Source organism: Fomitiporia mediterranea (assembly GCF_000271605.1).
Source record: "Fomitiporia mediterranea MF3/22 unplaced genomic scaffold FOMMEscaffold_1, whole genome shotgun sequence".
Lineage (NCBI taxonomy): Eukaryota > Fungi > Basidiomycota > Agaricomycetes > Hymenochaetales > Hymenochaetaceae > Fomitiporia > Fomitiporia mediterranea.
In genome coordinates this window covers 7,236,039-7,248,362 of record NW_006760386.1, presented here as the reverse complement: position 1 = coordinate 7,248,362, position 12,324 = coordinate 7,236,039, and the positions used below count along the sequence as shown (strand labels likewise).

General features: G+C 45.4%; 4 protein-coding genes across 4 annotated transcripts; 1 reads left to right on the top strand and 3 right to left on the bottom strand.

Moving 5' to 3' along the window:
• Positions 1 to 2,064: 2,064 nt before the first annotated feature.
• Positions 2,065 to 3,537, top strand: FOMMEDRAFT_151119 (uncharacterized protein; the record flags this gene model as incomplete). The annotated part of the gene is made up of 5 exons (XM_007262230.1): positions 2,065 to 2,094; positions 2,252 to 2,320; positions 2,376 to 2,501; positions 2,571 to 3,316; positions 3,378 to 3,537. The coding sequence occupies 5 exons, from the start codon at positions 2,065 to 2,067 to the stop codon at positions 3,535 to 3,537; spliced, it is 1,131 nt and encodes a 376-aa protein (XP_007262292.1).
• Positions 3,538 to 4,369: 832 nt separating this feature from the next.
• FOMMEDRAFT_25447 (uncharacterized protein) lies at positions 4,370 to 5,099 on the bottom strand (the record flags this gene model as incomplete). Its single annotated transcript, XM_007262229.1, has 3 exons — positions 4,370 to 4,612; positions 4,675 to 4,941; positions 5,010 to 5,099. The coding sequence occupies 3 exons, from the start codon at positions 5,097 to 5,099 to the stop codon at positions 4,370 to 4,372; spliced, it is 600 nt and encodes a 199-aa protein (XP_007262291.1).
• Positions 5,100 to 7,539: 2,440 nt separating this feature from the next.
• Positions 7,540 to 9,267, bottom strand: FOMMEDRAFT_144289 (uncharacterized protein; the record flags this gene model as incomplete). The annotated part of the gene is made up of 3 exons (XM_007262228.1): positions 8,920 to 9,267; positions 8,703 to 8,859; positions 7,540 to 8,651 (listed from the first exon to the last, which is right to left on the bottom strand). The coding sequence occupies exons 1-3, from the start codon at positions 9,052 to 9,054 to the stop codon at positions 7,540 to 7,542; spliced, it is 1,404 nt and encodes a 467-aa protein (XP_007262290.1). The 5' UTR covers positions 9,055 to 9,267.
• A 1,262-nt stretch (positions 9,268 to 10,529) lies between these two features.
• FOMMEDRAFT_151116 (uncharacterized protein) lies at positions 10,530 to 11,126 on the bottom strand (the record flags this gene model as incomplete). The annotated part of the gene is made up of 2 exons (XM_007262227.1): positions 10,530 to 10,817; positions 10,887 to 11,126. 2 exons carry the CDS (start codon positions 11,124 to 11,126, stop codon positions 10,530 to 10,532), a joined length of 528 nt encoding a protein of 175 aa, XP_007262289.1.
• Positions 11,127 to 12,324: the final 1,198 nt, after the last annotated feature.

Genomic DNA, 12,324 nt, shown 5'->3' with positions numbered 1-12,324 from the left:
GACAAGGAACGTATGGTTTATGTGAACGACAGCGAGAATGCATCTACCGACTGGGACACAGACGAGTGGTCTTAGCTTCTCAGCCACTCTACCCAGGAGTAGTATGTATCCAATTGTTTGGAAAATGTACAAGGTTTGTCTGTCTGGACAGACTTAAGATTGATATTACACACTATGTAGTATGTATAATCTGTTCTTATCTTCAGCTCAAACAAAGCATGGCTACTTTCCTCCTTCATCTGTATCAAACACAGTTTGTAATGCAAGCATAACAATTGTTGACTACTCAAGTATACATTCCATAACTGTACCTTAATGATTAACTGTAAGTGTTTCAAGTGTAAATTTGGATTACTTTAACAGACAGAGTTTTATCCTACAATAACTGAGCTTATTAACAAACCTATTAACTCAGATAGTAATAGTCTCTGTCTACAACAAGGGCTGCATAAGAAAATCTGTAGCAAGAGACTAGTATAAGTACACATTGACCCAGGTTGACCCCTGACCTGACCTGACCTGACCCACTTTGACCTGACCCAGCTGGGTCAGACAAGGTCAGGTCACAGGTCAGGATTTTTGGAAAATTCTGACCTGGGTCAGGTCATGGGTCAGACTAAAAACCCTCCTGACCCGACCTGACCCGACCTTGTGTATCACTAGTCATACGACCATCTTCTTCAGTGTCGACGTAATAAATTTCAAGCTGCCGGGATCACCGAGTTCTACACAGAGGTATGACCACCCATACATCTCAGGCCTCCAGAATGACTGAGTTCCCAGCAGGATGCTAATACACAGTGATTCAGGCCAGTGATACTGTACTCTTTCATTTACATTCCAAGCTAAGTGAATACAGAAAGACAATTTGAAGTGTGTACACTGGTAAGCTTCATTTAAGTAATGTATTTTGCTATGGTTACCAATGTGCATGCATATGCCTTTACACAATCCAATATGCAAAATCTCTCGTGATGGCCATCATAACTGCTTATGTCTTCTACATTGTACACTGTAATATTCAGGAATTGCTTTGAGTGTACTTTGCGGCAGAAACGGAGAAACGGAGACATCGTGCCACTGACACATTTTAGCATGCATATAGTAAGGAGCTCCCGCAGCCTGCAGGGGCCCTTCTGAACGATTTAGTTAGTGTTCTTTTTGTGGCTTTCTACCTGTCAAGGACATAGTGAAGCGACGCGCTTCCATATCCATCGGATGCCAAGGGAGTGAACGATGTTACTTTGTCTAAATTCACTTGCGTTGCCTTCCTTCTCCACAAATTTCCCGCCGAGAAAGAAAGAAGATCAGATAACTCGGCGAGTTACTCACACTTGCGATCTGACTGTAATCTATTTTGGGTAGCTTACTAAGTCTTTCCCAGGCAGCTAGAGAGTATGCGATGAGCCAGTGCATTCTCGCCAGGGTCCAGCAGCAGCTGTGGTGTCTATTAATTTGAGAAAATCGTTCGGATCATCCGAAAACTGTCAGGATACATGGAAGCAGACTACACACTGCCATATTAGCCAACATGCCCAGTGTAGCAAAAGCCTGGCTGGATGATCATTAGTAATAACACTCGGGAGATAATCATGTGGGCCCTGCGCGAACGCGTGTCGGGCTGGCGATTACTCATTTGGAACGCGTCCACGTCTGTTTCTACCCTACATTGAGCCTTATTCCTAGCACGTATCGCCTTACACTGCCTAGATAGGACTATATCCTATATTGCTTTCTATCTTGCACAATGTCGACATGAACCTTCGCTTCCTGTATTCACTTCGTTCCTTGTTTTTCAAATGTTCGCCGACACGAGTCCGCCGTTGGTTTACTTCTTCGCCGAATAGTATCTATAAACAAGCATACATGGTAATCGCCCGCTGCAAGACCAGGAGCATTTAAGAAAGCCCATTCTGAGAAGTCGCCATCCATAGCCCAACTCGACTCTCCTGTCGCAAACGTCTAGTTAGCTATTACCCTCTCCAGGATTGCCACTGCCACCTTCACTTACCCTGCACTACTAACCTTTCCTACAGGACTTTGAAGTATTCATACTGTTTGTCAATGTCGAAAGCACCTAGGAAAACCTCCCGGGTATGTGATCTATATTTCTTCTACCGGATGTTTTTGTCTGCCAAGGAGCCGTACACGTCAATAGGCGCCTAAGTTAGCGCCCACGAACTAGCCGTGATTTGCATCTTTGGCGATCCATATGCTTTGTTTCATTCACTTACTTCTTTACTCTTATCAGGCTTCAGGATCTAGGAAAGATGGTGAAACTATACAAGAGATTCAATTTTACCGAGAGACAGGCCAGACTGTATGCCATGCTTTCTCCGACCTAATGCTCAATCACTTATACTCCTATCATGTAGTACCGTCCGTTCACAGATCCGAAACGCATAGAGACGAATGACCAAAAGAAGGCCACTAAGGGCGACGCTCGCGCACACGTGAGAGGTGTTCCTGACGAATATCTAAGTGTCATGAGTACAACAGATGTAAGCTTTCTTATTAGCGCTCTTGGAGCATTAAATTGACAAGTACCGGTCATTCTTTGTTTTCCTCAGAGCATAGAAACTTCTCAAAGCACTCCGGATAGTGCTTCACTCGTACAAACGGATACTGCCATGACAGAAGTTCAATGTCATGAGGAAACACTCAACACTAGCGAATCCTCTCTTCAGCAAACCTATCCGATTGGCTTCAATGAGCCTTTATACAGTCCAGTCCAATATGGAAACTCGGATGTTGCGGTAGCCGTTCCAGAGTTGCACGTCGACATTCCATCACGTATGTTGTGCCAGGCGGGCGACTATCAAATGCACCTTCTCACATCTACATCACCTGATGGAAGCACTTCTCATAGTGCTTATCAGGAATCATTTGATCATCCTCCGCCTCTACCGTTTTCCTATGGTGTGCAACCAATGTATCACAACGAACTGATGAATTGCAGCTCGTATACGAACGACTTCGACGGTAGAATGCTTGCAGATGTGCAGCTTTCTTCGGGAGCTCCTTCGGACTCCGGCTCGTCCGATGACTCTTGCGAAATCGACCAAATACTGGATAATTTCGAGCAGTGGCGAACACCTGTTGAACCCCTCGAGGAATATCATTGTTCTCTGCACATTGCTCCATCGCCCACATCCCAATCACCCTCGAGCCAATGCGATGGCGAACAACCTTACTTTGGTCCTCAGGGACCTTTCTTATCCGGTCCAGATGTCATTTCCCAAACGTTCAGCGTCTTGTCTGCTCATATGGACACCGGCTGCGTGTCTGACCAAGTATATGCTGACGCACTCCAAAAGTAAGTATAGAAGTTTGCGTTTTTGATGACCATCTGCTGACCATCGCATTTGATTGTATAGTCGTCAGAAAATGGTCTTTGGCCACGCAGGTTTGGACTACCTTAACACAGGCCACGATAGTAACTCCGGTGACACACAGCAAGGAATGGATGCTTATACCCACGAAGCCATGGACTTCAATTTACATCAATCTCACTGCGGAGAATTTATCACAATCTGAGGACTATGTTTTCTATATTCGTATTTCTTTACACGACGAAGCCATTTTATTTCTTGCACAGATAAATGTTTGTAGTATCTTCATTGTTGTGCTTTGCTTTGCTTTTTGTTTTCACTCTCTTTCAACCCGAATCATGCTTCTCGTGTAATAAATCAATTTCTCCACTCCAAATGTAGTATTAATTGCACATAAATAACAGGACGCATTGGACGGGATATTGATACTGATTCGCCCTTAGGCACCGAACTTTGAAGATTTCAAACTCAGAGAGCTCCGATGAGATCGGAGTTCCTTTAGGGCGCGTCCGAGTTCTGGACGCGTCGCACTTTCATCCGCCACAAAGCATTGATCGCACTTACAGCAAAAGTGATCAGGCACATACTTCCATCGTACTCACGAGAAGACGTTGTTCAGGACGAACGCTTCTTACGCTTGTGTATTTGAGAAGAGTCGTGCCAGCCAAGTGTTCGGCGGGGCAAGGGGAACGCAGTCAATACACATATTATAGGCCGTACTCGAACTTCATTCACTACAATACAACAACGGCGATCAATACACGGGGGTAATAAAGATTTACAAGGTGTCATCAAAACCTATTTGAGTTGAATTGCAGCGCTCCCGAGATGGACCCATACGAACTGGACTCAGGTGCGAAGGAGTCGCGTGGCGAAGGTACGTCTCGGAGGATTTGGCTCGTTGGTGGTGCGCCATGGTGAAAAATCCCATGATTTGAACCGAGAAATGGTGAGCAGCCGTAGGAGGTACGAACTCTATCTCCAATCGAAGAAGCGTGTCTGTATTGATAGGATCAGTAATACGTTTAGCTGGATAATTAGATCCCATACGTGTTACCCCGCACTCTCGGATCTGACGAGCTTTGAGCAATATGATGGTAGGAACCACGCACGTCTGGACGATTTTCGTAGCTCAGCGCTCCATCAGCGTTCCATGTCCACGAAGACTCGTGTCGTCTGGATGAGTTCCACGGTTCAGGATGGGAGTATGACGCATTGTCGCATATTGCAAAGGCTTCGCCATATGCGACTCTATCGGAAGGAAGGTGCGAATTTGGTGACTTCCGCCACCATGAGATTTAGACCAAAGGAAGCAATGAAAGGAATTCATGTGGCTCCTCACAAGTACTCCGGGGGACTGAAGCATATCTTGCGTGTTTATCGGAGGTATTGAACAATATTCAGCAGCCTTGGCAAAGGACTTCTCTAGCTTCATGTCGGATGTTCCACTCCATATGTCGAACGGGTCGATTTCATAACCGTTCGCCTTCGACTTCCCCTCTTTCCTCGCTTTCCTATACCTACTCCGGTCTGTAGGGATAGGTCCAGTACACGTTCGCCTCTTTTGGGAGCATCGAGTACATATTTTTGTGGATCCATCGAATACACACTACAAAGACATATAAATCTTATAATATGAAAGCTGATAAGTAATCCTTTCTGAACAAAGACACTCACTTTCACCTTATCTTGCCGACAATTATGACAAGCCATATTCCGCCGTTTACCAGAAGCCACATGCTGCACGTCCGATTTTTGTGTTCCCATTGCAGCTCAGGAGCTCCGATAACGCTGAGAGCTCTGTCCCTACGGCGGAATATGGACAGAGATTAGATGCGAGGCGGCGCTCGGGTCCTCGTTTTCGTAGTTATCATTTATAACCGTGCAGTTAAGGCACAAAACCGAAACAACAATTCTACAACCAAAGACAGAATGCAGAAAGATATGATTGTAGGCTGACTTTCGATAGAAATGAACCATTACTATTAATGTCCTTGTAAAACGGTTAACGATCAAGTTGGTCGACTGTCTTGCAATGGTAGAATTAGCTTCGATGAAGCCTAACAATAACCTAATGTAGTTGATTTCCATTTTAACTGACAACACGCATGAGATGTTCAGAACTAAATCAGCAACAGGTAAGAATGGCCATATACAATATCCATATGCTCGTTATAGCGAGCCCACGACGAATGATGGTAAAGGATGTGTTTGAGACGTTCCCAATAGAATGGGTATCGGCTGTTAGCTGTAATTCAGTTTGTCAAAAACAATTGCAGGAACGAAAAAATGGCGTTTATAACGTTACAGACATGTCAGCTAGACAAACAATAAATTCAAGTACATCGGAAGAGAGGTGAGATCTTTTGCTATGTATATCCGAAAAGAACGAGCATGCAGGCCACTCGATTGGTAATTCCCGCCTAGCTTCTTTGTGCATTTTGTCTGCTGTAACCTCTTGAACCCACAATCTTCAGAGCAAAATAGACAGGGAATAAGACGATGGAGACGGATGCAGTAACGATAGCAACAGAAGTACTGAGCATCATGAGCATGGACAGCAGCACACTCCCTAATAGAAACAGAATGGCTATGTGTCCAAGGAGGATTGGACCTGGGAGCCACTTTGAAATCTTTAATAAGGTGTCAGCTCAATATATGATGAGTGGTAACAGGATGAATACCATACTTGAAGTTGTGGACGAGCCACTGCTGTACAACACGGACGGGATCGACGATGCGCGTGCTCTAAATCCCCTGAGTCTTTCGACACCATCTCTCTTTCATGAGCGACACGCAAGCCGAGAATAGATGTCTCCAATGCAATGAACAGCATCACGGATACCACTCCTGTTCTGCTCGACTTTATTGTTGAGCTGTCCAACGTTATAGAGAACAAAGTAGGACCCGAAATGGCAATTACAGCCTACCTGGCTATCAGCTACCAATAACGAGACAAGCCAGATAACACCTACGAAAAACACTGCATACCAACCCGATTCATCAGTGGCTTGGAGACAGTGACAGTTTGGCGATGTTGTGCGGTCACTTGCTTGAAGAGAAATTATGTGAGTCGAAGTTTGATATTGACGTTGTGAAAACGCACGGAAAGTGTGTTGAGGCAATATCAAACACCTTTGTTTGGGATATGATTTCAAATGTGCCTTTGGTGGGAAGCTGTGCAAGGATAATGCAGGTCTGCTGGTTCCCATGATACAAAAAATTCTTGAGCTCTAAGGTTTTCATGTGCATGGGCCAGAGAAAAGTGGTGCCTTTTATACATTTGCAACTTATATATATAGCGGATGCTAGTAGCACTTCCTGAGGCAATAGCCTCTGAAGACACATATGGAAAACGGCGCCCGCTGGATTAACAATACACAGACGAACAAACAGAGAGTCTTGCTAAATAGTGCTGAAGCCATATTAGCAAGCGCCTAAGCGAGGCGCTTCCTGACGGTGAATCTGGCTACGTGCCAGGCTATGAGGCAGGGAGATACGTTGCAGTTGGACGTCTGGTACAACCCAACCCATTCACTTGTTTCATGGGCCCAAAAAAACTTGCAGCAGGGAGAGGTTCTAATCAGGAGCAGATAGTATGGAAGAATGGAAATTTCTTCGGGTCAACTGCTCCCAAGGAGAATCAAGGCAAGTTTGAATGCATGAGAGCTCCTTGTAGAATATCTTGACTGCTTGGAAGACTGGCACCAAGTGTTGTGTGCAGACCGCCAAAACTGTGCATGTTTACTTCTTATGAGAACAGTCATGGTGTGACCTGAGCTTCTCAAAGCGACGCAGGCAGCTGGTGGGTACATAGTGAAAAAGCGAATGACAGTAGCGGTACAACCCCCCCGGAAAGTCGACGCAACATATTTGAACACGTCATTTGCTTACATAGCACCCATTTTAGGAAGAAGGATCTTCGATTACCGATTTAGGAATACATACAACGAGAAAACAGTTAGACAAACGTCAAGTTCTCCAGCTCAGCGTACGAAAGGCATGTCCTTATAAAAGGTCCATATTGCTACAGGAAAAGCTCTTACGCCACTTCTGCTGTTTCAGCACTGCTTTTCGGCATGAGCGTGCTCAAGGTCATGTTTCATCAGCTGTCAGGATGGACCCACTCTGAGTCGGTGCCGCTTCGATCACCAGTGGCGCAAATGAAAGCGGGATTTGTAGTGGGATGCGACAATGAGGGCCTGAATCAATTTGACCAGTCATAAAAATCGCTCGTGCCGTAAGCAGATGGGCTAGGATTGACCGAGCACGGATAGCTTCCGCTGAGAGGTGGAGACACAGGCTCATTCGTCCAATGAACATGGGAGAAGCGTGGAGATGGAAGATGGAGTAGCATCGTCCCGTTGGTTCGGCGGTCAACAGCAGGTGAAGGAAGATCTGTCAGATCATGCCCATTTAGCTGAGTAGAACTGACGAAGTGGCCGGGAGTGGCCGACGGCTGCCCGAAGATAAAGTGGCCTGCATTACCGATGTCATCGTATTCAATATGTTGCGGCGCGCTCGGCACTTCGTGTGATGTTCGTGTGTGCGAAGGTACTGGAGCAACATTACGGGTATGCACTTGCTCGGGCCAGGATGAATATTCGTGGGCGGGTTGGTCAAGACTTGATGCGTAATCGGCTGGGAAAGAAACCGGGTTCGCGGTGAAAGAATTCTGAGAGCATTGATCTACGGCATACTGCTGCATCTCGTAAAGCTGCTGCTCTCTCAGTTGAATCGATCCCTCAGCGTTGAGGAGTCGAAGTTGTCCTTGGTCAAGACGTGCCGAGGTTTCTTGGTCGTGGAGAGATGATGCGCTGTAAGTGCATGTGGGGGCAGCACTTCCCTGTGTGAATTGAGTGTGCCGGAGTCGGAATTGGTCGTATGTGGACAACGCGACTAAATCAATGTCCTGTTCGACTTGTAGCGCAGAGTGAGCTGAACTCATCACTCCGATCTCCTGCATACCCGGCATTTGCCTTGCGAGGTCATGTGGGAGCGACGCGGATAACGGGTATGTCGAGAATTCCGTCGCGTGGGGAGATGAGTAAATGGAGCTCGTATTCAAAAAGCTCGGGAGCGAATAGGAACGATGACTGTATAGATGTCGGCCACGCCGTATCGAATTCGATGAGGTCATGTTCTTTGGTGATCCATATGCCGTCGCTTTGTGTTCAATAACCGCGTTCTGTGCTGTCCCGAACCGATTATCTTGGCCTAGATTCGTGGGTGACGAAGTCTCAAGCACAGATCCTGATGCGCTCGGCGACTGATCCGGTGAGCTCGTAGCCGACCAGGTGTGAAATGAGCCCAAAGATGCTGCAGACAATAATGAGAAGGAAATTGAACATCATATCTGTGGAGACTTACAATCCGGAAAAATGTACACGTCTGGGGTAAAAGTTTCTGGATGGGTTTCTTCACTTTGACCGATGCAAGCACACTGACTCCTGCTTTTATGCGGGGTATATGTGCAACGCGTCCCATTAAGATAGCAGCGTCGGCAGAGCGGCTTGTCGCCATCGCACTAAGTCGAACAGGCATCAAGTCAATTTTAACATCTGCATGAAAGAACAACAAATCGAACCTTTTTCTGAGATCTTCTGCATTCATCGCATGCATGCTTTGTGCGTGCGCGCTTGGACTTTACGGAATCAACGGAGCTTGCGGTAGAGCTATGATGAGGAGAGCCTGAGGCACTTGAGACAGATTGCGCAGCCATCGGACAGGAAGAGGATAAACTCGGATGCTTCAGTGCAGAGGAAGACGTACTTGTGGATGGTGTGGTCCATACACATGCTTTTATAACTTAGCTGATAAGTATAGAACTGAAGCCTGAGCGTATTGGAAGGGAATTCATTTTTTTCTGAAGAATAAACCGGCTCGAAAGAAGGTTTGAAGAAGTGTAATGATCCGATGCTACGTACAGACTTCCAGGGGGCACGTTTCGAAGATGATGCCGAACCGTCTTCGCATTTTCAACGAGTCCCTTGCGGCCCCAGGCCCAGCGAGTGTGGAATCAAAGAAGGACCTAAGTGCTAACCTGAGTTTGGGAGAGGCTTTATGTCATCCGCCGTATTACATAACACAAAGAACAAGGACCAAGGTCCCAAACAGACCCCACGGACACGGACTTTGCTGTCCGAGTCCCTGATGATACACAGCATGTCATCCAAGGATGCAGCCGACGTTAAGTATGCTGATTGTCTCAAGGTGCGACCTGACTTGATGTCCACTGATTGCATGCCTGTCGTCGGTCTGCAAAACGATGTACGTCCAACTTTTACATCCATTGTGATGAACAACTGGTTCCCTAGGTTCCGGCATCGAGGTGAGAGGGCCTCCTGATTCAAGTTGAGAACATCGTATCATCTTTCTTTCTGATGGGTAATGACACAACATGTCGCGTTTAGATCTTCGGTGAAGAAGATCCACCTATTTTTTTTCTCTGTTTGAAGACGTTGCATCATCGCTTGAAATAATACCTCGTGATGCCGCTTGCTTGCTCGCCTCTGTTTCCAGATAATTCGACTTCAAAGGAGGAGATATATACTACGCTGTCTTCAACTATTGACCCTTAGAAGCCTTATGCCCAGGCACCGAAAGCGTCTATCATATAATGCGGAGGAAGTACAGAACTGACCCCTGAAGTCAGCCTTATCGAGTGCAGAAGGAAATTAACTTTGCGCAATCCTTCGACAGGAACCTACGATGCTGACGGGGCTGTGGCATGCAGGTTCTTGGGCGGTGGTGTGAGGTGAAAGAGGTATATTATCAAGGTCAATCGATTACTGAACTGAGCGGGGTCTGAGTCCTCTATGGATAAATCGCTCATATAAATCATCTTTAGCCTTTGCAATAACTTCAAGACCGACTCTATGTCGTACATCCAGCTATGATAGCCTACGAAATAGTATTTCACTACCCACAATCTCTAAAAGTAGATCCTGCCCATTTCTCCGCAAGACGTCGAACCATGTCGATCAGGGATCGCTTCAATCTTACAACTCGCAAAACTACCGTGTCTTTCCCGACCCCTGAGCTGTGCTCCGAGGCAAATACATTTGCCCCGATTGCCGTTCCACTGTGCTGTATCCCACAATCGCGGCTCTAGAGCTCGCCTAATCTCAAAGAATACACGATATCTACGTGCTCAACTCCCAAGCATAACGATCCTATTACCGGCGGTGAATGAGGTCAGGAGTCAGAATGGCCTTCTAGCTCTTTGCCTTGTACTACGGAGAGGTCGAGATCTCGTCCGAGGACATAGGGGCCGAGAAACGTAAGCGACTGTGTATAATTTTCTCCAATAGACTCCCGTCTTAGTGGAATAAGTAGTTGCTTAACATGGCCGATCAGAATAGGCCATATGAACTCCGCTTCGCGGATACATTGCTGAGGCTGACTCAGCATTGCCGATCGTGAATGAAAGACGTTCTTTTTGAAAGGTGCAGCGTTAGGCTCTGATCGCATATTGCAGATAATCTATAGTCTCCGCGAAAATACATATCCGTACCGGACTATCGGAATGGTTATTTACTCTTCGGTCCGGACCGCATGATTATCTGCGCCTCCGCTTCCAACACCTGCACTCCTACCAACTTTGCTTACGGGCACGTTCATGAAACCGACACGCCACGTCCGTATGCAGCTCGTAGGAAGCAGCCACACCACGAAAGAACCATGATCTAGCACAGCCGTGCGCGCTCCACCACCTCCACCCCCACCTAGTGATAGAAGCAGTCCAATCGGTGCTAGGAAAACTTGTTTTATCCGACTTTCGCGCCAGTTCATGGTTGCGATGTCGGGTTCTCGAAATGAACCACTCGTGCGATTACTGCACTGACTCTCTCGGGAAATTCCAGCTGACAGATTCCACTAAGGACCCCGAGTTTCATAGCTCGGGAAGGAACGCAATATGCACATTGTGTCACGTTTCATCAAATGCCCAGATGCTGTGGTGTCGATAACAACGTCATTCAACATATTCACATTATATGCGACATTGAACAGGAGCTATGCATATTAAACGGCCCACGGATACTTTGCATACGCCTTGTCTTCCGAGTGCCTTGACGTTCTCAAGAGGACTCTTCCATTGCAAAGAAAAGAGGAAAGAAAAAAACAAAAGACACAAAACTATACATGGCGGAGCGCAGCTGGGCTAAAACCCTTTTCCAGGAGGAAAAAACCTCTTTGAGGAAAAACATCCCCTGGAATTAGGGAAACCTTGCCGCTGGAGTTGGGTATTAGGTTATGTACTGTTCGTGCAAAGGACTCGTAACTCAAGAAAGCGCCCAAATCGATTACATCCAATAAGACACGTGGTAACGTAAATCTATCCTCGGTGCGGGGCTCAGTCTCTCGACCCTGTGACCTTCGTTAAGTTTATCCTCCTTCTCGTTCTATTGTAAATTTCGTGTGAAGTGACTGATCAACAGAATTGCGATACAAAATCTTTCAGCATGAATACAGGGGATTGAATTAGAAACACGACTCCCACATCACGAAAAAGTCGCAACAAATGTATTTAATAATAGCAAAAGTAAACTAATTAAATTATTTCATAAGCATTACATTCTAAAATAATACTTATATTTTACTTGTAATGTAATTATAATGCTTGTATATAAATGTAAGAAATATACAAAGTTTCTATTAAACTACAAACATGTTTTAGAGCAAGTAAGCTTACTAATAGTATTATTACAACATTACATGTGAGGTACAAGTACTCAACTCTTATTATAATCTGTTAAAATTATATTATAAGATATCTACAATAATAGTTGATAGATTATAATAGTTATAAAAATATTGTATTGTGCTTGTAAGTTGATTATAATACTTTTAGTAAGATAATATGCAATTATATATATTAATATTGTTAACAATCACCCTGTTAGACTTATAATATAATTTAGTTTTACTTTTAAACTGTATATCGAAGTGCTTACATAATTGAGTACCGAAGATCGAGAGCATATAATGA